This window comes from Eumetopias jubatus, unplaced genomic scaffold (assembly GCF_037043125.1).
Source record: "Eumetopias jubatus isolate StellerSeaLion01/CBP00866 unplaced genomic scaffold, mEumJub1_p1.0 scaffold_9, whole genome shotgun sequence".
Classification (NCBI taxonomy): Eukaryota; Metazoa; Chordata; class Mammalia; order Carnivora; family Otariidae; genus Eumetopias; species Eumetopias jubatus.
In genome coordinates, this window is record NW_028274815.1 from 14,025,064 (window position 1) to 14,050,129 (window position 25,066).

The 25,066-nt window shown below is 48.9% G+C and overlaps 1 protein-coding gene across 2 annotated transcripts in view; it reads left to right on the forward strand.

The window, feature by feature from the left end:
- VSNL1 (visinin like 1) overlaps window positions 1-23,016 on the forward strand; it is a 56,777-nt gene extending 33,761 nt beyond the window's left edge. The window contains exons 2-3 of one of the 2 annotated variants that reach the window (XM_028099554.2): window positions 20,921-21,136; window positions 22,819-23,016. In XM_028099554.2, the coding sequence (XP_027955355.1) occupies window positions 20,921-21,136; window positions 22,819-23,016 (414 nt within the window). The remainder of the gene's footprint in view (window positions 1-20,920; window positions 21,137-22,818) is intronic. The other variant, XM_028099555.2, reaches the window with a different exon arrangement.
- The last annotated feature ends 2,050 nt before the right edge of the window (window positions 23,017-25,066 follow it).

Sequence of the window (25,066 nt, forward strand, 5' to 3'; positions counted from 1 at the left end):
TTGGGACAGGTTCTCCAGAGGAAGATATATTTATCCAGAGCTTCAAGGTTCACAGCTCTGTGAGAAAGACAGATGGCTGTTCACACCCCAGAAGCCTGATCAGTTGGGCAGACATAAATAAGCAAATGGACGCTCCAAGTTCTTGGAGAGGAAAAGACTCAGAATTGCAGAGATGCTAGCTCTCCCTAAGTGAATGCCGCAGCTCAAAGCAATCGTGATCAAGACCTCTCTGGGTTTTGCTTCATTTGGTTGTTTTGTAACTTGACCTAATTATTTTGAAGTTCCTCTGGGAGAATATATGTTCAATAATAATCAAAAGAAGGGTAAAGGGGATGCTTGCCACCTATTAAAGTGTATTATAAGCTTGCAATAATCAAGGAACTGTGCTATTGATGGAGAATAGACTGACCGGTAGCCAAAGAAAGAGAACAACCAGCTCACACACAGACCCCAGCATCTGGCGTGAGTGCGGCATTTCCCACCAGCAATGAGAAAATGGACTCTTCATGCAGTCCTGTAACAGTTGTCCCTAGCCATCAACGTCACAGAATAAACGTGGATGTTTGGAGATAAATGAGAGAGCTAGAGAGAGAGACTGAATAAGAAGGCAACATAGGGAATATTTTGAATCTCAGTGTGGGGAAGGCCTTTTGGGGACCCCAAACCCGGAAGCCATTTAGGAAACTACCAATGGACTTCACCTAAAAACGTAAACCTCCTTAGCAGAAAAATGAAACAAAACAATTATAATCAAGCTTACTTAGGATTTTCCCAAGGGAAATAGGAAAGATATTAAAGGGTATACAAAAGATAGATCCAATCTCACTGGAAATTAGGGAAATACAAAAATGCCTGGATAATAATGCGGTATTGTGTTTTATCAATCAGAGGAGAGATTGGGGAAAGTGCTAGCACCCAGCGCCGGCACGGATGAAAGACAGACCGGCACTCTGACTAGCTATTGGAGTAGCACTGGGCACTCTGCCTCAGAATTAAAATTTGTGTACTCTTTCACCAACAATCTACTTCGGGAGACAACCAGAACAATTTTATGAACACAAAAGTGTCACCAAAGTATCGATAACAATGAAGTTTTTAACAATTGCCTAAGAATTAAGATCTGGTTAAATAAACTATGAACTGTATCAGCCATAAAAAAGAGTCATTTATGTAAAGTCAGTGGCATAAAAAGATTTTCACAAAGTAGCACTAAGTGAGTAAATCTAGTTAAAAACAACAAATATACGTGCTTGTGAGTGTGTGTGTGTGTGTGTGCGTGCACACACACAACTCTACATAGGCACTTACATAAACAATGACCCGAGGGAAGGAAAGGCTTTTTGTGGGTATGATTCACTGCTGTGTCCTGAATGCATGAAACATAGTCATTGTTCAAGAAACACTTGTTGATTCCATGAATGAACGTCTAGAACAATGTTCACTGTTAAGAATGGCTCTCTCTGAGTGGTAGGTTTTTGGATAGTAATTCCTTATCATGTTTTAATTTTTTTTAGAAATGTGTTTTATCTTTAAAGTCAGAAAAAAAGTGACAATTTTCATTAAATGAAAATAAAAGTACTTTAAAAAATATCAACAGTGAATCTCCATTATACACTGAAAAGAATACTGTTTGGAGAAGAATTACAAGAGAAATGTAGAAATAAGCATGTAAAATATATCTCTTGGTTAATTTAATATTAAAGTAAGGAAAGAACTGTATATGAGAGATCTCGTGGAGGGGCTAACCCTCACCCCTTGTTGGTCAAGAGCTATTTATTGAGTACCTCCTGTATTCCAGGCATTAAGGATTCAGAAAGGAGTCAGGCATGACCCTTCTCTTGAGGACCTCATAGCAGAGTGGGGGACGGGTGTATAAACAGATCATTACAGTGATGAGTAGGAAGTGTCCTGAACACATCGATACAGGCAGGGCTTAAGTGTGGGAGAGTGTGGGCTTAAAAGGAAAGGACAATCCAGGAGGACAGCTCGGAGGAGATGACCCGTGAGCTGAGTGACAAAGGCCTAGTGGGAACGAGCAAGGAGTGAGAGAGAAAAACGATATTCCTGGCCCAGAGAAAAGTGTGGGCAAAGCGTGCAAGAGAACTTTGGAAGGATTCCCAGTGGCCCAGTACGGGCCCAAAGTGCCGGAGGTGTGGGTTGGGAAGTGAAGCTGGAGAGATTTGCGGGCCCCAGGTGGTCCAGAAGGGCCTCCTGTTACTGGTTAGCCCTGCACCGCTTGGTTCAGGGCTCGGCTGTTGCCGTCAGGAAATTCTTCATAATTTTTTAAACAAGGGGCCTGCATTTTCATTTGGCACGGGGCCCCCCAAAGTATGGAAGGAGTCCTGGCAAGACAAGAGGCCGGCTCCATACCGCAGGTGACCAGGAGAAAGGACAGCTCTCTTCCTCTCCCTCTGCCAACCTTTGTGTTTAGGGGTCTTCTCAACACGTTGTCTAGGGAAGGAGCAACAAATAAAATGGCAACGTGCGGCAGTGGCCAGGCCAGGGAAGATGCCCCGCCATGTGTGAGTGGGAAAAATGAGTCCCAGGCAAAGACTTCCCAGGGCCTCCGGTACCTCCCCCTACACCCTCCTTTTGCTTCTGCTTGGAAACTGAAATTAGCCAAGCAAAAGAGCAAGGTTGTACGGTAGCAGCTGGGAGAGGAGCGGGACAGGTGTTTCGTGTATTTGGCTTTGCTTCGCTTGGAGCACAAGGGATGGGACCTCCCTGCTTGAGCTCATTTAGCCCCAGTCCCCCGCCACGTGCCCTAGACTGCTCCCACATCATCTTGGGCTCCTGCTGTAGGGAGTTGCTGCTAGGGTTTGTTTCTGTGCCCTGCCCCCATACACACGTGCAGGCAGCTCTGGGCACATGAGGGTTTGTTTCTGTCACAAGAGGGTTTCCTTCCACACGTCTCCGCGTGCACCCGCTGCTTAGCAACAAGCCGATGGGCAGAGCTGGGAATTACATGTCCCTCTGGCTGTTACAACCACGGGTGCCCCTTGGGAGGGGAAGGGTCCACGGGAGCGACTTGAGCTGAAGAGCAGGGCCACCAGAAGGACACTCCAGAAACACTACAGTCAGGGCTCTGGTGCCGTGCCAGGAATCTCAGAGGCCTGCTGGGAACAATGCTCCAGAAAATAGAATCCCAACGCAAAGTGCAGGGAAGCTGCAGGGATGGCTGGTAACAGGTGGCAGATGAAACGTAAAAATCCAGAAGTATCTGCTGATGGGATTTGCCTTGGTGGGATCTGGGTTCAGGTCATCATCTGCACTGGTTTGTGGTTCCTGCCTTTGGAGCTTGAGGTCAAAATCCCCTCCCAATGGAGTCCTGACCCTGGTAGAGCAGCAGGGCAAAAGGGATCTGCACCAGGGCTCTGCAGGTGGCTTTGCTAGGTTCGCATCTCAGCTCTGCCATTTACTGTGTGACCTTGAGAAAATCACTTAACCTCTCTGTGCCTCCGTTTCCTCATCTATGAGCCCTACCTGCTAGGACTGTCTTGAGAGTTAAGTTAGAACAGGTAAAAGGACTTGAAACAGTGTCTAGTGTATGGGTATGAGCCAACGAGTGGTCATTTACATTTCTCCAGGATAAGAGTGGTTTGTTGTCAGAGATGGCATGGATTCCAAAACGTAGAAATCCACGATCCCAGAGGCAGGAAGAGATGTAAGCTACCTTTTTTCTTTCTTTTTTTTTTTTTTTTTTTAGTGTCTTCTAGGCACCTAGCACTGTACAAAATGCTTTACATCAGCTATTATTGCATCAATCGTACCTGGGCTTGGTCTTTTCAAACCCATGGGAATGGAGACTCAGAAACAAAGAGTCCTGCTCAGGGCTCCACCCCACTCCAGAAGTAGAGCTGGGGTTCGACACGGTCATTATAGCTCCAGAGCCCTCACTCTTTCCTTTAAGCCAAGCGGTTTCCCCTATTGCTTCTCAGAGAAGGAAAAAAGTACTGATTTCTCTTGGAGGGTCAGGACTTGCTAGAGACAGCTCCTCCCCAGAATAACATTCCAGAAGTATTGTATGACATCAGTGTGATGGCCGCGGCAGTCCCTGGTGCATGGTACCCAGGATGGGGAAATACTAGCCAGGGTTCTAGAAGCATGGAAAATGTTCCCAAGAGATGAAGGCACTAGACACATGGATGTGGAATGTGGGTTTGCATAACCGTTCCAAGCCCCACACATAAGCAGGAGGCCCAGACTGGCCTTCAAGCCTGGTGTGTCCAAGAGCAGGAAGCGAAACTGTCTGGGCCTGAGAGGTTACAGGCTCACGGCTTTCCTGACGAACACACAAACCCCTGCTCCCCTGACCGAGTGGACGCTTGCTCTGGGACGCATACATATTCCTGAAGTTCATTTACAGCAAGAGCCTGAACACATTTGTGAACACACGCCTTGTCCGTGTGTCAGGGGCTGTACGGTTCCATAATGTAGCCCTCAGCCTCGAGCACTCAGAATGTGGCCATTGGGAATGGAAATGTGCCTTATGTATGCCACACACACCCTGAATTCAAAGACTTGGTCTCCCCAAAATGTGAAATACTTCATTAATAACTTTAGTATTGATTACATGTTTAAATGATATCATTTGATATGTTTGAATATTGAATATAGTGGGGTAAATAAAATATGTTAGAATTAATTTTACTTGTCTTTTTTCTTAACTTTTTAAGTAGTTGTTAGAAAATTGCAGATTATGGATGTGGTTCACAGCCTCTTTCTGTTGGACAAGGCTCCTCTCCAGGGGATTCATAACAGGCCTTGCCCTTGGCAAGTGCTTTAGCGGTCATAAAGCATCAGCTCTTCTTTATGGTAGAATCACAGAAAGCCAGATCTGGAACCAGGAGCCCTGAGCCATTTTGTTTGGTCTCCTGGTATACAGGCACAGAAACTGAGGCACTCAGAGGAGAAGGGACTGTGGTGCTCTGGGGAGAACCCTGGCCCTTCCCCCGCCCCCATTCCCAGACCCCCAGCTAGGACTGGCTGGCTTCAGCACCTCCTGCCCTGCCCTGGCCTCCATGCCCCCTGCTCTCCTATGCTCTCCTCTAGGGAAGGCTGGGAGGACTCTCCTGGGGGAGTCTCTGCATCTTTATTCATGAGCCTGGCAGAGGGCAGCCCCGGGAGCCTGTGGAAGGCTGCTCTCTGCTTTCCCTGCAGAGATAAATATGGAAATGTGGGAGGAAAGCTTCCCCCCTGTCAGGAGCCAGGACTGCTGCCTCATCTGATGCTGACAACTAACTAGGACTGGAAGAGGACACTCCTCGGGGCTGAAGCCAGCCAAGTCTCCTCTGCCCAGCTTAGTGCCCCCTCCAGCCTCCTGCCCCTCACTGGGCAGAACCACCCCAGGCAGGCTTGGCAGACCCACCGGGCATCTCCCCCCGCTGACTCTTGGTTTCTGTTCCCCACAGCAGCCCCCGTAGGCTACCTCCCAATACCCCACAAATGCACTTCTGCCTACTTACCTCCTGCCACCCTCCGAACGCCAATGAAGCCCCCCAGCATGCCTCCCCTGACCTCCCCAGGCCCGCTTGGGCTTCCTTCTTCAAATCCCAGACACTGGGTGTCTACATTCTTGCTTCGTGTGGTCTGTGGATCAGCAGCTTCTGCATCCTGAGGGAGGGAGTTAGTTATGCAGACACTGCGGGCCCCATCCCAAACCTGCTGAATCAGAATCTGCATTTTCACAAGACTGCCAGGAAACCCACTAGCATGGGGGCTGAGCTGTGGCCCCCACCAGGTTAGCCCCAAAGCCAGCACAGCGCCGAGCTTATGGGGGAAACTCTGCGCACAGAAAGAATGCCCTTTGTTGGGTCCCCAGAGTCCATGTGGCATTTTCTCAGGTACTATCCACATAATCACCCACTGCCCTGGATGGTGCTGAGCAGTTAAGTCAAGAACCCTTGGCTCTGGGCAAAGCCCACAGCCCCTAAGCAATCTCTGAGCAACTTGGCCCATCGAGAGCTGCCGAAGAACTGCTGACCTCACCTGCCCCGGGTCTTTTTTTTAAAGATTTTATTTTTTATTTATTTGACAGAGAGAGACACAGTGAGAGAGGGAACACAAGCAGGGGGGAGTGGCAGAGGAAGAAGCAGGTTTCCCACAGAGCAGGGAGCCTGACTCGGGGCTCGATCCCAGGACCCTAGGAAGGCAGGTGCTTAACAACTGAGCCACCCAGGCGCCCCTCCCGCCCGATGTCTTGGCTGCATCTGTCTGGCTTGCTGGATGCAGATGGTCTGCTGTGGCTCTGTGGTGAGGGTCAGAGGCAGGACTGGGGCTTTGCCTTTTTTTGGTGTCTGTGTTCCTGTAGTAGTTAGATCAGAAGCTTGTAGCTCACTGCCTATGTAGAGCCTCCAGAACCAGATGAGTTCAAATTCTGCCGCTAGCTAGGTATGTGCTCTAGGTGGGACACAGTAACATCATAGCCCCGGGCTTCTGTTTGCTCATCTGTGTAATGGGACCAGCAGTGATACCTACGTCAAGAGGGTGTTAGAGGATTACATTGTTAAATATTGACAATGTGCTTAAACCATGCCTGGCACATAGTACGTGCTATAAAAGTTTAATTAAATCAGCATCTTTTGTCAAGGATAATGGTGACGGTGTGCAGAGTTAGAATCATAGGAGCTGATAGCACCCCTAGGGCTCACAGAGAACCAACTCCCTCATTCTACACAAGAGGATCCAGGCCCAGATTGTCACATCCCTCTCCCAACGTTCAGACAGCCAATAAGCAGCACAGCGGGAACTTGGACTCTGACTCTCCTCTGCTTGGGGGGGGGGGGTCATGCCCTGCAGGACCTGATCAGAAAGAAGAACAGCTCAGAGCCTGGCAGCCCACCCCTGTGGCTCCTGCCCTCTGTCCTTGTTAGGGGGAGGATTCTAGCAGTGGCCTCTACTGGCAATCCCTCCAGACACTTCCCCTGTGCCCTGAAATCTAATCTCTAAATCGGTCTTTCTAGACCACAGAATCAGGAATCAGATCGCATTTGCTGGGGGCACACCCCAGGGAGAGGAAAATCGGCAGCCTGATTTTGGGAGGTGAGGCAACAGAGGAAGGTTCCTCCCATGGAAGGCTGGCTCACTCCTTATTCTGAGGCTCTGCAGGGATGATAAGGAATGAAAGAGAGCCCGCTGCCCCCAAGGGCTTGTCTCCTCTTTGGCGGAACTTGTACCCAGTCCTGGGCATCCTGACTCATTCCAGCCCAGCAACCAGTTCTCACCTCCAGCTCCTTTTTCATATGAATAAACTAAGGCTTTGAAAAAGATTACAAACCCTTTGTCCAAGGTCCCACATCTAGTAAACTGCAGAAATGGTCGTCAATACCAGACCCCCCTGAGCACAATCTCACACCCCCAACATGGCGCCCGCACTTCCCTTCAGGATGTACTTCCTTTGTGTCTTGGGCCGCCACACCCACACCTTTTCCTATACCTCCAGTGGCAAAGATGGGAGTATGGGGAACTGGCATAATTTGAGTAGAAGTTACAGATACATCAGTACTGGGGGAGAGTAATAAATTTGGGGACCCATCTTAGTGTAGGTTGGAAGATTCCTCCTTCCCAGGAAAACGGAAGACACATCTTCAGAGGCAATGGCCCGGAATATGTTCATTTCTTACAAACTTCAGCTTCTGCAGATAGAGCTCCCCTTGCTCAGGCTACCGTTGCTGCCCTCTCCCTGTGTTGCGGACAGTTCCCTCTCCACGGCATAGACCCTGGTGGCCTCTGGCATGCTGGTAGGGTTCTGACCGAGATGCAGCCCGGCTAAGCATTCTCATCATTGTCACCATGACATTGTGAAGCGAGTTGGGTGGAGAGTGAAATGGGAATCCATCTTGAACAGATCACCCTATTCTAGGAAGAGTGGGGAAGATGAAACAGTTTCAGAACCAGTTGGAAAACCTGCTCTACCCACTTCAGTTGGAGTAATTGAAGGATACTAGGCGAGAGGTGTCTTTCCAACTTTCCCCATAGCAACCAGCCTTCCACCAAACACCTTTGAAGATCCTCACCCCTTGTCTGATTTCAAAAATGAGCTCCTTTTTAAATTGGTAAAACAGTCTTCTCTCTAATCAGATTCCCTTTAAATGGAAAATCATGACAATTTCCAGAGTATAATTTACTATTGGTGAGCTCCTATTTTGTAACACATACTAACGGTGGCCTGATTTATGTTGGTGGCTCAAGATTAATCAGCAAGTGAGGTACTAGAGGAAACACTCTGCCCCAAATCAAGATGTCATCGACCCAACTCATAATGTGACTTGTGTATTGGACAGAAATAAAGAAGGAGTTCATTTTATTTTTTAAAGTCTGAGTAACCCATGAGTATCTGTCAGGCTCTGTGAAACTTCCAATAGGGATAGAGATAGAGATATGATAAAGGGATGGAAATAGAGGGGGGGGAGATAGAGCTAGAGAGAGATAGGGAGAGAAGTTATGGAGACATAGATATCTACAGGTATAGAGGCCACTGAGGGAGGTTCAGGTACATAGATATGGATACGGACGCACATATAGAGGTAGATAATATTCACCCTTCCAAGTTTGATCCTGTAATTAAGACATGCCAACACAAGGTGGCAATACAATAGGTGCTTTGGTTAATAACAAATGCAAAATAATGCAAGTACCATCCATTTGTCAAATTCATTATTAGTTAATTCTTCTTCTTTTTTTGAGATTTCACTTCCAGCATCAGAAAAACAAATAAAATAGTATAGCTAAAAGGAATTTTGAGGCGTATCTTGATTTGTGTCCTTATTTTATATCGTAAGAGGCAAAATGGCTTGACTTAAGTCACACCCAGACACCCTGTCACTCAACCCAGCATCCTTCCCTCTACAACACGTTGCTTCTTTTATCCATCCAAAGCATTTATAGAGCACCTAGAGTATACCAGATCCTAATTTGATATAATAAAGAGCAGAGCATATTCCCCTTAAAGTAGAGGTGATATGGGCTATTCTCTTGGTGATAATTCTAAAGCAAAAGAGACCCGAAGACGAATAAGGAGTCTGGATTTCTGCTGCCTGAGTCTCTTTTTCTATAAAAACGTAACAGAACTTCCCTGGGAGTTCATGACCTTCTTGGGGCAGTGTATAAAGGTCAAAATGCATACAGAGAGACCTGGTCTAGGACATAGGCGAACATTGCTTCCCCTGCCCCAAGAGGCAAAAGTCCCCTTCTCTAGAAATTTAGTTCAGGACTAATTTTCTTCTCAAATAGATGTAGTTCTACAGGAACCAGGGGTTAATAGTGGTTGCCTTGTACGAAAACCTGGAGCCATGAGTGCAGAAAATGGATGTTGTCCCCTGGGGGACAAATGAAGAGGCAGCTCTGGTGGGGGGTGTTTGAATCCCCTCCCAGAGAGCCCACGTGTGGAAGGCACCTCCGGCTCTGGGCAGCACGGGCTCCGGGACACAGACCCACTCTTCTCTTTTGCTCTGATTCTTTGTTGCCATTCCTCACCCTCCCTCCTGCCCACACAGAGCTCAGCATAGAGCCTGGCACCAATTAGGCTTTTGTGAGTATCTGTTGAATGAAGACGTTGGCAGAAAACAGCTCTTGGACTCACCATTTCTAATTAAGGGGAAATGTCTCTCTCTTCTTCCCATCCACGTGACCAGGTATGTGCAGGGCTCGGGGGATGATTCACAGCACCATGAATCATCAGCTAAAGTAGTAATGGCAGTGACAGGTTTTAAGGCCAAGTGGTGAGCCTCCTGTAGCACAGCTGACTTCAGACAATCTTCAGAACACATTTCGGCCCTTTGACTGGTCATCGTGTGCATTTGCTGCTGTCTCCTCAGGCTTGAAAGAGACCCGCTGTGCTGAGTCGCTTGGTCATTCAACAGATGTTTATTGGGCACCTTCTGTGTGCCTGGCCCCATAGGAGGCACCAGGGATTTTAGCGGTGGGGAAAACCAGGCCATTCCCTGCCCTGTTTAGCTTAGTCCACGAAGGGAGAAAGGCATTAATCAGACAGTCCCATGAACACAAGATGATGGTTACCAAGGGTGGGACTTGGTGCCATGCACACATGTAATGGAAGGTTCTGACCTGGACTCAGAGAAGGCTTTCCTGAGAAAGTGAAGACTGAATCAAGGTCTGAGAAGCAACAGGTGTTGACTGGGCTGGGGCAGGAAAGGAGCATTCCAGACGGAAGGAATAATAGGACGGCTGCTGGACAGCACAGCAAGCCCCGGCAGTGGGAGGGCTCAGGCAGCAGAGGACTGGGTTAGACCCGGGGAGGCTCGGAGGCCTGGGGACAATCTCGTTCCTTCTTCTGGGAAGAATTAGATGTGACTGGTGGGTACGGGAAGTGGGCACGATGAAGGGGGCGTGACAGGTTCCCTCCGGAGCTGCGGGGAGGAGGGACCACAGAGTCCTGAGAGTGGGCATGGGGCCAGTTAGGAGGCAGAGAATGTGGGTCGGTAAGGAAACAAGGATCCTATTCCTGGGTGAGGTTGCATGAGTGTGAAGAGCCTCAGGCTAAAACCGAATACCAAGTTAATCCTCAGGGGTCCCAGCTTGGCCAGCAACCCGGGGTGTGTGTGCTGAGAGCCCACCACAAACCACCTGCTCACCCGGGAGCTGCCTGTAAGACCAGGGTATGGGGTGCATCAGAGCAGCCTTGTGGGGAGAGGGAGGAGGGACCCTCCAATACCCAGCGTCCCAACTCCATGCGGCCTCAGGGACCTTCCACATCTGTCATCTCCAGGAAATCTCACAACCGTCGTTCATAGTAGGAATTAATTCCTTTCGCCCCGTTTGGCAGACCGGGAGACTAAGGCTCAGATGGGTTAACAGATTTAGCCATCATCACAAGGTCAGACAGACTGGGTTTGCATCCTGCCTCTGCCTCTCATTAGCCTTGGGGGGTCCTGCTTTCTTTCAGGGATCAAGCCAAGGTCCAGGAGGCTTAATTGAAATCCTTGGGCTTGGTAGGCACATCTCCCTCCCTCCACTGCAGCACCCGCCACAGAGCCAGGGGCCACAGCCCCCATCTGCCTGCCCTGGGCGTGGCTCTGTCTGGGCCTGAGCAATCCCGCCAGATCCCTCCTGCTGCCTGGGGGGTGGGGGTGAGTGTGGACCTGTGTGAAGTCCCCAGTGGGGCCTGCTGCGGCCTGGCCCAGCCCGGCTGAGGAGCACGGAGACAGGAAGGCAGGGCTCCTGTGGGCACAGCACCAGGCGGGAGGAGCACTGTGTGGGGAGGAAGAAGCAGAGGGATGGGCCGAGAGAGGCAGAGCCCTTCGGGATCCTGGGGAAGAGGTGGATTGTCACTGGGAGTGGAAGGCTGGGCGCACTGGGCAGGTGAGGATCCCTCAGACAGAGCCTGTTTGCCTAGCCCGTCCCACCCCCCCTTAGTGGTCTGACCTTATGCCAGTTAGTTAACCCAGAATAATGACCCCCCAAGTCCTCAACTTGAAGAACCAGCTGAGGTGGCATATCCAAAAGAACTTCTTCGGGCTCTGCTCCCTGATAGACACTCATGACATGGTGGCTGTGGCATTAGTGGCAAGGCCCGAAGAGGTGTGTACTGAGCCAGGGATCCACAGCAGGCTAGAAGCCTCTGGCCGGTTCCAGCAGAGGTGAGGGCAGAGGACCTCGGAGGCCGGGGTAAGGGACAGACGAAGAAGACTCCACCCTTGAGGAGGGGATCCTGTTTGTGGGTTCATTAGCCCGAGAGCATAGGCTTCTGACCTTTGAGAACAAAGGGAAACAGAATTGACCTGAGTCAGGACGTTCTTAAAGGGACAGCGTCCTGCGAGAGATTGGATGGCAGACTTCTCCAAGCCTGTGAGCAGTGGAGCGTCCAAGAATGTTCTTCTGTTCTTTGATCCCATCATGAGCTCTATTTCAGGCCGACTAATGGGCACAAATCTATTCTGAGTTCGGAGGGCTGCTCAGCGTCAGCTGGGAGCTGGGCCTTGGGCAGAGCGTTGGAGAGAGTCTGTCCTCTTCAATGGCCTTGCTGTCACCCACTCTTGACCCAGCCCATCAACTGTCACAGTGGGCCAAGGCCATGCTGTGCAAACCTCCCTGAACCTGAAGGTCGGTCAGGGCAACCTCTAGGAGCCCTGCCTCCTCCATTAACTTGAGGCAGGCCCCAGTGGACGCTGGGGCAGGACGAGGTTCTCCTGGGAAATGTTGTAAGGTCTTCTCTGCACTCAGTACCACTTCTGGAAGGATGACACGTACAGGCAGCAAGATAGTGCAAAGGGCCGGAGAGGGAGGTGCGGAGGGCAGATTACATGAGGGGATGGAAGCCCCATGTTTTCAAGCTATTTCTTAACACAGCCACCAAACAGCCTTCTGTGCCGGGTGGGGCCCTGGGCTTGCAGAGGCAAATGACACCATGCCTAGTCAGCATGAGGTGCCTGGGGCTCATTTACCACATATTTAAAAAAAAAATTAATAGTCACAACTGAACAGGTTATTGAAAAGATAGAAATGCAGGGCTTCGCCTTCTATCTGTAGCGAAAAGCCTCTGGTGGCTTTGGAGCAAGCTGGTGAATTGGTACAAAGTCTCCTATTGTCTTCCTGAGGAGAGACCAAGTCTTCAAGCATTTCCTGGGGTTTTCTGTTGCACTTGGATGGTTCAGAGTAGGGGTGTGTAGTGCAGTTGGATACAATCTAGTTGAAATCCCAGGAAGTTTCAGACTCTGAGACCATTGCTGAACTATGATGAAGAAGAATGGATTAACAGAAGCCTACATATTAGGACGCAGGGGGAGGAACACACAGGAAATTTTTGTTTAAGTTTCAAACTCATAAGATCATCCCCATTACTTGTTTGTGGCTCTACACACTTGTAGTGTATCATAGAGTAATTTTATACTTATTTATGCAGTTGCTTTCTTAGTATCTATTTCCCCTACTATCCTTAATGCTCTATGTCTCTTTCATATTTCATTCAGTATCTAACACAGTACTTGACGCATAGTAACTGCTCAATAAATGTTCTGTTAAAGAATGAATGAGTCATAAAAAATATCCCTCCGTCGCCTTTTAGTAATCTTCATGTAGTACATACATGCTGCCAGAATGTGGCGATAAATGCCCACCCCCGAAGATTTCGAACCTTAGAGGGAAGGAAGCAAGGAATTACATAAATGTAACAAATACGTTTGCTTAATCAAATGTGGATTTAGGTTTATTGCCTCAGTTTGACATAGAGAAACAGCAGGATGAGGCAGAAATGACCAGACAGATCCGCATGCAAATCCTGCCTCTGTCACATGCTGCCAGGAACCTGGGGCAAATGCCTGGACCTTCCAAGCTCGCTTCCTTAACCACAATGCGGAGTTTAGGACGGCAGGTTTGGCTGTAAGACTGAATAAAGTAACACACACGAGAAGTATTAGAACCGAGGCCATTCCAATGCTGTGTGGTAACCATTAAAGCGTTCCAACAAATGCTGAGACAGATGAAAATCTGCCCCTAACTTTCTACCTTCTGTTTTGTATGTTCATATTCTGGAAAGGAGTATACATTTCTTACTGCTCCTCTGTATAACCTTGCAGCACACTGACACAGGGGGAAGAGAATTAAGGGTTTGCTGGACCTTTCTGAGTCCACTTTTCCTTGTCTGTGAAATGGAGCTGAGGGTTACTGCTTGACAAATGTATTGTGAAAACTAATAACGTAGTGTAGACCATAGGACTCCATACAGACGTCGGTAGCCGCATGTGGTTATCTAAATTGACAGGTAAGTTAAATATTAAAACATTCCGTTCTTTGGCTATACCAGTAACATTTCAAGGGTTACTTTCCCCACTGTTCTCAATTCTCTGTCTTTTTAAAATTTTATTCCCAGCACCTAAGACAGTGGTTGACCCAATACTGCTAGTAGGTATCATTTTGGACAGCGCAGTTACTGAACATTTTTATAATCACAAGAAGTTCTAGTGGACAGAGCTGGCTAGATTATAATACATATCCAGTGAGTGGGGGCTGTTTTCAGCAGCAGTGTTCGATCACCTGGTTACCCTGAAGTTGGCACCGCAAGTGTCTCTCTCATTTGGTCACTCAACAAGATCGTATTTAGCACCTGCCGTCTGCAGATCTGTGCTATGTGTTATGGATGCAACGGTGAGCAAACAAGGCTTTGCACTCTGGGAATTTACAGTTCAATAACAATCCCCGAATAAATAGAAATGAATAATAATATTCACAAATATTATTAATAATAATAAATATTACCAAGTCAAAGTGAAAAAAACCCAAACCATCCCTTTGACTTGTCTTGAGGATTCTAGGAGACTGTGAATGCGTAACCAGTTGCAACTAATGCAGGATTAGGAAGGACAGCGTCAAGAAGAAATCGGTTCACTCGTTCATTCACTAAGTCATTACGGAGCGCTTGCTATGGAGAGAGTCGGTAAGGAACTAAACAGTGTAGCAGCCGAGGCTCTCTGCCCTCACGGAGTTTACATTTCTCATGGAGGAAGAAGGAGGATGAATAAATAATTGAAATATGTTGTACAGTAGTCAGCTTTTTGGAGAAAAACGAAGCAGAGAAGGGGGCTAGGAAATTCTGGGAATGGGAGAGCTGACATTTTAATTTGTCAGTATCATGGTTTTCATCACTGTTGAGTTGTGGCAGAAACCCCTCTTCCCTCCCGGGGGCATGAAGGCATTTGGTTAATGCAGCAGCTCCTTCTCACAGATGGAAGGACATAAGGACAAATACACACATGCGGGGGACCACAGACCCCCCGCTCGCTGGAGCCCTGCAGCTCCTCCTTGCCAGGCGCTAGGCACAACTGTGGGGTGCAGTGGGAGCGAACCGTCCCTGCCCTCCCAGAACCCTCACGCCAGGGGGGACACCGCAGGAACAGACTGGCTGTGCTCTAAGGCAGAGGGTTTGGGAAGATTTGTCTAGAAATAAGTGAAGCACAAGCAAGCAGAGGAAGAGATTCGGTCCAGTCGTGAAGGTTCCATGGAGGTGGAGCATTTGAGCTGGACATAAAGAAAAGGTGGGATTTCTCCATTGGCCAGGAGGAGATGGGGTGCAAAGGGAAGGCACAGAAATACGAAAGTGGGGCGAGAGGGGGGCGTGTCAGGTGACACCTGAGAACATAGTCGGGCACAGAGGCAGAAAGCAGAGGAATGAGAGAGCCGGGTGTGCAGGTTGGGGCAATCACGAAGGGCCGCGAGCAGCAGGGTGAGAAGTTCGCACCTGAGCGCTGCACACGCGAGCCTCTGGGGAGCAGAGGCCAAAGCAGGACACGCACTACTGAAGGCACGTAGTGGGTCAGCAAATAGCAAGCGCAGGGGTCCGGACTGGATTCCACTGGGTGTTTCTGTGAAGAGAAATGACACAGCCCGAGCCATATTAGAGGAAGATCAGAGCTGTTCTGGGTGTTGGACCGAGAGGAGACTCGAGGCAGGAGGGAAGTAGGAGACTGTAGCCAGAATCCCATGGGAGGTGATTGGGCTCCGGCTGAGGCAGAAGGGAGAGAAGGGGGTAAGCTATGTTTAATCCTCCCAGTGGAAAATCCACCAGAGAGGTCACAGGGGGAGAGAAGCAGAAGAGGTCTTGAGCCACCAGGACTTCACTGAAGGGCAATCACTGAGTGAGGAGAAGGAGATGTTGTCCGGGCCTGCTCTCTAGTGGTGCTGGAGGGGGCCCTGGGAGCTTCCCCGGGACGCAGCTCTGAAGACGGACTGCCCATGCTATCGGGCTGTGCCCACCTGACTGGGCGCTGCTGAGAGTCCGAGGGCAGGGGTCCTGGTCTCCCCTCCACACGCCCCCCAGAAAGAGGATGCAGCCCTTCTTTGCAGCAGCTCCCCACAATCTGATGGCAGCCCTCATTCCTAGGCTTCCTGGGAGGGGAAGTCAATAGGAAAGGAAGATGTGCGGCCCAGAAAACCTATCTCAGGAACTTCCAGAAATCAGTGCAGGGGAATGCCATGGGACAGATGCATGCTTCTCCTGCTTGTCGTTCTGCAGGAATGGTGACATTTTCCTGTGGGTATCATGCTACACTTGGTGGGCTGGGTCCTGGCCCCACCGCAGGCCAGCAACATGGAAAGCCCGAGTTCTCAGGGCACAACTGGGGCACAGGATTGTCCCTGCGGTATGACAGGGACAGATCAATGTGTAGTCTTGAGGTCAGAGGCTCACCAGCAGGGCCAGAAGTAGCCAGGGATGGAGGGCCCTTCCTGCCCCCACCTTCTGTCAGGCTCCCACTACTAAGCTTGGAGTCCCAAGTGTCAGAGCAAAAGGGCTGTGGGCCCACACAGGGGGAGTCCTACACCCGGGGAAGGGGCCTCCAGAGGGCCCTGAGAAACTGCCTCTGGTGAACCATTCTGGCCAGCCATCATTCTCCTCCTGGGAACCTCGGGGACCAGCCCGGGCATCTCTGCCCCCAGAGATGCAGTCCAAACTGCAGCTGATGGTGCCATTCTCACCCTGAGACTTGAGTCTAGGGTTCTGCTGGCCAGCCCCTGGAGCAGAGCCTGCTCCACCCCCCAAACCCTGCTCTCCGAAGAGGAGCCTTCTCTCAGGTACCCTCAGGAGGGCAGGCTGTCCCAAGGTGCCAAACCAGACAGTTGTGGCCTCCAAGAGCCCCACGACCCAGGTCCCACCATCACTGGAAGGACTTCAGTATCTGGATTCAGTCAGCTGACCATCTGCAACTGCCTCCAGGTGGCTTTTTTCTGTTACTGGAAATGCAAGATATACTTGAGATAAAATGTTTGACCAAAAGTAGAAAAACTAAGTGTGTATGCACGCAGACATAAAATAGAAACTAGAAATTTATCAAAGACTAGCTATAGTCAATCATCTAATACAGTTTCTAAAATTTCTCACAACTAGATTCATCTTCTTTCAAACAAATCGCTATGGACTGAATATTTGTGTACCTCCCCAAATTCACATGTTGAAACCTAAGGCCCAAGGTGATGGTATTAGGAGGTAGGCCTGTTCAAGAAGTTTAGGTCATGAAGGTGGAGCCCTCATGAATGGGATTAGTGCCTTTATATAAGAGACTCCACAGGGGTGTCTGGGCGGCTCAGTCGGTTAAGTGTCCGACTCTTGATTTCAGCTCAGGTCATCATCTGAGGTTTGTGAGATCCAGCCTCACATCAGGTTCCGTGCTGGGCATGGAGTCTGCTTAAGATCTTAGGATTCTCTCTCCCCCTTTCCCTCTGACCCCCCCAAAAAAAAGAAGGAAAAAGAGACCCCATAGTTTCCTTCATCTCCCATGAGGACAAAGCAAGAATTTAGCACTATGCAACTCAGAAAAGGTCCTTCACCAGAAACTGCCCCTGCTGATACCCTGGACTTCATCCTCCAGAACTGTGTTTATAAACCATCCAGTCTGGGACATTTTGTTACAGCAGCCTGGACGGACTAAGACACAGTGGAATTATATATTATAGAATATATATTATACACACACACACACACACAAATATACATATGATTTTCCAACCTCAAAGTTTTTTATTTATTATATAGACTTGTAGATTAATGCCACTGAAAATTATTTCCACATCAACAAGAAAAATACATTGAATTTAAAAAATAAAAAATTTTAAGCAACAATACACAAAAAATACTTCTACTTCTCAGGCACTGTCATAGTCCAGAAGTGAATATGAGTTCAAGACCCCAATTTCTTCCTAAAGACATTGAAGAGTGTGGCTTCATTTTTCTGTGATGATCCCTCCAGAGCTGAATCACTTCATCAAAAGGAGCATGCCCCTGATTAGAAAAATTCCTCAAAGCACTCAGAACATGATAAGAGGAGTTTTCTAAAGGGAACAAGCCCTCCAGATATGTTAGCACACGCTCGGTTCTTCTGAGGTAAACATGTTGGCTATAAGAGTCAGTAAATAGACCTTTTACAAGGCACATGTAACTTTTACAGCTCAATCGATTTTTTCCTCAAGAATTTTCAGATCTAAATTTTTAATATACTGACCTGAAGTTCCCTGCTATTTTTTTATTTATTTTTTTAAAAGCTTTATTTATTTATTTGAGAGAGCGAGAATGAGAGAGAGAGAGTACACGAGAGGGGGGAGGGTTAGAGGGAGAAGCAGGCTCCTCGCTGAGCAGGGAGCCCGATGCGGGACTTGATCCCGGGACTCCAGGATCATGGCCTGAGCTGAAGGCAGTCGCTCAACCAACTGAGCCACCCAGGCGCACCCCCCCACTGCTATTTTTTGATAAAACTATCAGATATCCCTTCCCTTTAAAGTATGCTATGTGAAATAAAGGTTAAAGTATTTCACTGCCAGAAACCCACACAGATGGAGCCAATTACCCAGGGGTCTCAAGTCACCGCATAGCAAGCCTGGTGGATACACAGCACTAAGAAGAGACGAGAATCTGCCAAGGGCTCACTCTGCTCTGCTCTGAGGCCATTTCACAGGGCCCAGCTCTCCCCAAGACTCCTGACCACAAGGCAGATAAGACACATCTGCAAAGAGCAGAAAGGGGTGAAGAACATTCGTGCACAAGGCACTTGTGACATGGTGATCTAATAAGAAATACATACTTGGTCTCAGTTCCCAGTTCCTGACACCAGAGCTTCTAAGACCCTCAGACTCTCTGGAAGGGTAACAGTGTGTTTTGTATGCTAATGAGGTGACTGGTGGCTGGGGGCCCTTTGATAGCTTCCTGATGGCAGCTGGTCAGGAGGAGAAAGATAGCAGGCATGACTAGAGGATGGGAACTCTGGGGAGGGGAGAAGGGCTGGAGATGGAATTCAGTTGTCAGTAGCCAGTGATGTAATCACCGTGTGTAAGTAATGAGGCTTCCAATAAAACCCTTCAACTACAGGTTGGAGGAGCCTCCCAGTTGGGGGACACACTGAGGTGCTCTTCTGGTGGCGTGCCCGCAGAGGGGTCTGTGCACCCTCCATGCACCTTCCCCTACACCTTGCCCACTGGGCCGTTCCTGAGTTGTGTCCTTTAAAATAAACCGGTAAAAAAAAAAATAAAAAAATAAAAAAATAAAAAAATAAAAAATAAAATAAACCAGTAATAGTAAATAAAGTGCCTTCCTTAATTCTTCAAGTAGTTCTAGCGAATTATTGAAGGAGGGCCTTGTGGGCCCCCCACCCGACTTTCTATCAAGTCTATCAGAAGTACCAGGGACTGACCACTGGCATCTGACATGGGGGCGGTCTGGTGGGACTGAGCCCTTCCCGGTGGGGTCTGCATGGACTCCCCCAGGGGGTTAGTGTCAGAATGGAACTGAATTCACCTGGACCAGGTTAATAATGTCCAGAAAATCAGAGTTGTTAGGAAGGAAAAACCAAAAACCAAACCCAACCAAAACAAACCCCACACATTTGGTGTCAGGAGCATCATAAGTTTAAAAAAAACATTCAGAGCACATGTGAATCAAACTTACCCATTTAGAAACTGTCAAGGTCAAAACTGTGTAATTCAAAAGTCAGCACCTGGTAGCCCGTCCTCAGGGACCCAAGCCCCTAATGGCATTATGGGGTGAAGGGGAAACGGGCTGCGCGTGTAGGAGAGGACAGGAGCCTTTCCCTCTTAATTCTCCACCTTGAAACCAATCCTGTAGTCTTGCCCCCTGCTCTGTCCTAGCTCTCATCAGTCCTGCCTTGGGTGTCCCCATTAACTGTGAAATCCCAGAGCCTGGGGAATAGGGAGCTGTGCATCTCTGCTTTCCCAGTACCAAAAACGGGGCCTGGCCACAGTTATGGGATCTCATGGGGAAATACACATTTCATTTCTGCCCAGAAATGTTCCACCTTCCAAGGTGCTTCTAAGTATGGGAGGTGTGGGCAGCAGGCCCCAGGGCAGGAAGCACAGTGAGAAACATGAGCTGAGGGCCCCCCCGGGAGGGAGACAGCCCCAGGTGGGCCCGAAGCAGGCCCGCTGCACGGAGGCTGGCCAGCCTGCCCCAGTAACCAGTGACATAACTTACCAAGGAGCAGGGATACCCGCCCGCGACATCCTCAGACACCTGCTTTGGTCTTTGTATTTGCGGGGCTGATTCATCCAGAAATGCGCATATCCCCTCTCTGCCTTAAAACAGCACGCAGGTGGTTTGTTTTTGCTTTTGGTTTGGGGTTTGGGGCTTGTTTTCTACCCTCCACCTAGAGAATGTCCTTTAGCTTTGCTGGGGCAGCCAGAGCGGCAGGCATCAGAACCACCTGCTGTTTGTGACTGGCCGAGGCGCCCGTCTGCAGCCCGAGCCCAGCGCCTCCTTCTCCAGAGTCTTACCTCCTCCAGGGTCGGCTCTTCCTTTTCCTCCTGGGTCCGTTCTTTGTCTCCAACGGCACACTGGCCAACTGTTGGCTCTGGAAAGAAACCTCTTTATAGTTCTTAAAAATAAGCCCAGTCATGTTCTATTTTTAATGGGTTTTAAATGTCTGTTCTACAAAAGAAAAGTCCCTGTAAAAAAGAAGAGAGCCGATGGAACCTCACCCGGGGAGAGGAGTGTGGGCGGGGGCTGGGGAGCCGGGGGCAGAGCAGCTGGGCTGGGCAACCTTGCGCTGGCCCCACCGGGTGGCGAACCTGGAGGTCCAGAGAGGAAGGCGAAGTTCATGGAGCACCGCTCTGCGTGGGGCGAGAAGTCGGCTCCCTGCCTCAGTCCTTGTCCTTGTGGGAGAGAGGGCAAGGGAGCCACGGATGAGGGACCCTAGCTACGGGCTCGAGGGCCCCGCCACCACCAAGGCCGCATGTTCCAGCCTCATGCACAGGAAATGGCCTGAGGGACGCCTGCCCTAGGCCTTGAGCACCGCGCCAAACCGCTGTGCAGGCGGGAGGCCTGCCTGCCACCCCTCCTCCCTCGGCGGCCCGGGAGCGCCCGCGGGGCTGTCCCCGGGATGGCGCGGTGGCCTCCCTGGCTTTCCCGGACTGCAGCCGGGCCTGAGGTTTTGGGCCTCCCGCCACCTGAACTTGTGTCTTCTGCTTGCAGTTCTTCCCTTACGGGGACGCCTCCAAGTTCGCCCAGCACGCCTTCCGAACCTTTGACAAGAACGGGGACGGCACCATCGACTTCCGAGAGTTCATCTGTGCCCTGTCCATCACCTCGAGGGGCAGCTTCGAGCAGAAGCTGAACTGGGCCTTTAACATGTACGACCTGGACGGCGACGGCAAGATCACGAGGGTGGAGATGCTGGAGATCATAGAGGTGAGGTGGTGGGCCCTCAGGGCGCGGCGGGGCCAGGGGGGTGGGGGGGTGCCCTCCGGGCGAGGCCGGGGCTGGGTGGGGCGGGGGAACCCCTCGGGGCGGGGCCGTGGGGGAACCTGGGTGGCCGGGCCCGGGCAGGGGCCGGGGACCTCGTGATGGGGTTGGGGGGCGTTCAGGGCAGGGCGGGGGCCCTCGGGGCAGAGGGTGGGTGGGAGAGGGGTGGGGTGTAGGGGGAACCTCCGGGCGAGGCCGGGGCGGGGTGGGGGGGCCTCGGGGAGGGGTGGGGGGGGAACCTAGATGGCAGGGGTGGGGGTGGCCTTTGGGGGTGGAGGGCCCTCGGGGCGGGGCGGGGCCGGGCCGGCGGGGCCTCGGTGGACCTCGCCATGCGGGTGGACTTCGGGACTGGGGCGGGGCGGGCTAGGACCACGGCCGCAGGGCACAGGAGGCAGACCCCCCCAGGAGGAAGCTTCCTGGAGCCTAGACTGTGGCGACTTCTTTTCTTCCCGGCCTGGAGCCCGGGTAGTTGCATGCCAGGCCGTGAATTCTCCCGACCCCCATCCCGGGCCTCGGCGCAGCGCTGGGAAAAGTCACAGATCCAAGCCGCCGGGCTCCAAGGATAGTGTCAGATTGTTCTTCTGCCCTTGGTTTAGCTCTGCTCTGCTGGATGTTCCCCCCTTCCTCAAACCAGCTTTCCCCTGGTGGGCATCTTGGGTCCTCTAACTGGAATCTTAAAAACTTTATTGAGTTATAATTTATAGACCACAGTATGCAGCCATCACCATAATCCAATTTTAGAACATTTTAATTCCCCCTGTAAGACCCCTCCTGCCACCTGCCTGTTCTTATTACAGACTCAGAAGACTCCACTCTTCTTTGTCTCTATGGATTTATGTCTCTGGACATTTCGTATAAACAGAATCGTACAATATAAATATATGGCTTGTCTGGCTTTTTTTTTTTTTAATCTGTGTTGTAGGATTCATCAGCATTTCGTTCCTTTTTATTTCTAAAATAGTATTCAATTGCACAGATCTGTCATATTGTTTATCTGTTTACCAGTTGTTGAGTGCTGGTGTTGCTTCCACTCCTTGGCCCTTAATAATGCTGCTACGAACATGCACCAGCAGGTCTTGGTATAGATGGGCAATAGAAACTTGTTTCTATTTAGAAAATTCCCACGTTGAGAATTACTTGTGTACAGCTAATTGAACTGGATAGTCAGAATTCTTTAACTTACAGAGTGCCTGATCCACAGATCTCCCTACACTATCTTCTTTCTGAGCCAAACGTTACTGGCCCACCTTGCTTGTCTTAACTGATTGTAAGTTCCTTATCAGTTCGGACCACCTTTTTTGTTTTCCTAAATCTACAAAGACTAGTGCTTGGTGACTTTCATCTGTACTTCAAACCCCGAATGTTTAAAACTGAGCTCATCATTTTCCTCCTGAATCTTCTCATCTGTTATTCTTGCACCTACCACTGAAGTACTCTTTTCCCCACTTCCTCCAGCCAGAAACCTGGGAGTCGGATGAAATTCTTTTATGCCCAATTAGTCATAAGACTCACACATATTTGATTATATCACTGTCTTACTTAAAACGACTTTGGAGTCCTTTGAAGTAAATTTAAATTCTTTATCAGATCGTGGGAGAACTTTATGGTCTGTTTCTGGTTTTCCCAAGGCTATCTATAAGATGGTAGGCACCGTGATCATGATGAAAATGAATGAGGACGGCCTTACGCCTGAGCAGCGAGTAGACAAGATTTTCAGCAAGATGGATAAGAACAAAGATGACCAGATTACACTGGATGAATTCAAAGAAGCTGCAAAGAGCGACCCTTCCATTGTATTACTTCTGCAGTGCGACATTCAGAAATGAGCTGAGGTCAACGCTATGGACTGCACAAAAGTCTCAATGTTCCATTCAGTCTGCAGCTATTCTTTCACACACACACACACACACACGCACACACACGCACACACACGCACACACACACACGCACACAAATATTGCTTGGACTACCTATCAATGGACTTGCTTCTTGTGTTTGAAACACTTGTGTGCATGAGAATGTCATTTGCTAATGAATTTTAAAAGCATATATTATAAAACAACCTTCCACAATGTGATATGTGTAACATCATTTCATAAAATCCCTTCTCCCCTCAAGCCTGGGCAGAAATGTGCTGCAAAGAGTTCTATGGTTTCTTGTTCATGTTTTGCTAATGCTCGTGTCTCCTTGATTACATGTTAGTAGCACTGAGCCCCCCACGGTAATGTAACTTAATATAAACTGTGTCACCATTCTCCTGTAAAATAGTACTGGACAGGGCCCGGAGGGGCCTTGGCTCCTCTGGGTGGTCCACACCCAAGAGCTTGTATTATCAGTGAAGATAAATGTGCTACATTTGCATGCCTTTTAGGTTTGCCTTAATTCTTACCTCATTTACATTCTATCAATCTGGAAAGAGCTATGTTGGAATTAATGCAGTATAAAACTTAAAAATCCTGCTAAATGACTCATTAATTAAGTATATCTATCTCTATATACATATACACAAAGATATTATTTATTGAAAGTAAAAAAAGAAAAAGCTGGAAGTGTATTGATTTTTGCTTGAATTTTCAAAGGCTTCCAAAGAGGTGGTAATAGATGTCCCAAATAAATTTATAACATTTGACTTTTTTCTTCAATTCTTATTTCATAATTTAAAATCTGAAATGGATGTTCATAATTATCAAGGGTCAGCTAGCCACAACTTACCTACCCTGAAACACACATCTTTGGAATTCAGAGAATTAATGACAATGAAAGGGGAAAAAAAAAACACAACTTTCCAACTCTTTATCCTGGCCCTCAAAAGAGGGGCAATTAACATGGTATATAAAGTTTAAATAAAACATAAAACTTGTTTGTTCTCCAAAAATGCTCATTGTATAAAATTAAGTTTCCTCTCAATGTGACTGGGTGCTAGCAACACATGACCTTCTTCACCTGCTGTGGAGGACACAGGCAACCAGCCAAGACGTGTCCTCCAAAAGCAGCCTGTAGGAAAGAACACTTCTGTCTTTCCAGGTCAAAAGTATACTAGTTATTATTTTTTTTCTTTCTTTTTTTTTTTTTAGAGAGAGAGTGGGGGAGGGGCAGAGGGAGAGAGAGAGAGAGAATCTTAAGCAGACTCCATGCTGAATGCAGAGCCCAATGTGGGGCCCAATCTCATAACCCTGAGATCATGACCTGAGCCGAAATCAAAGAGTTGGACGCCTAACTGACTGAGCCACCCAGGCATCCTGCTAGTTGTTATTTTTAATGATGGGACAAAATTCTGACCCTTTGAAGCCTGAGGAAGGCAGGCAGAATTCCCTCAAGAGCTCTCAAGACAGGTTGGTATTTTCAGAACGTATCTAGAGAAGTCCAGTTTTCTCCTACAGCACTGTGCAACAGAACTTTCTATGACTATGGAAAGGTACATGTCTGCACTAGCTACATGTAACTATTGAGCACTTCAATATGGCTAGTGTGACTGAGGAACCAAATTTTTCATTTTAACTAATTTAAATTTAGGGTTCCTGGGTGGCTCAGTCAATTAAGCGTCCGACTCTAGATTTCGGCTCAGGTCATGATCTCAGGGTCATGAGAACGAGCCCTGCGTTGGGCTCTGCACTTACCAGGGAGTCTGCTTAAGATGCTCTCTCTCCCTCCCCCTCTGCCCTCCCCCCACCCCCCAAAAATAATGATAATTAATTTAAATTTAATTTGCCACATGTAGTGAATAATTATAGTATCAGACAAGACAGTGCTATATTATTCACTTTTTATTGAGTGCCTTTTTTTTTGTTTCCTAAATACTCTCCCTTTGTCTGTCTTAGGATCATTAACTAAGACCAGAGACCAGGGCCTAATGATTCCATGCATCCATGCAACAAG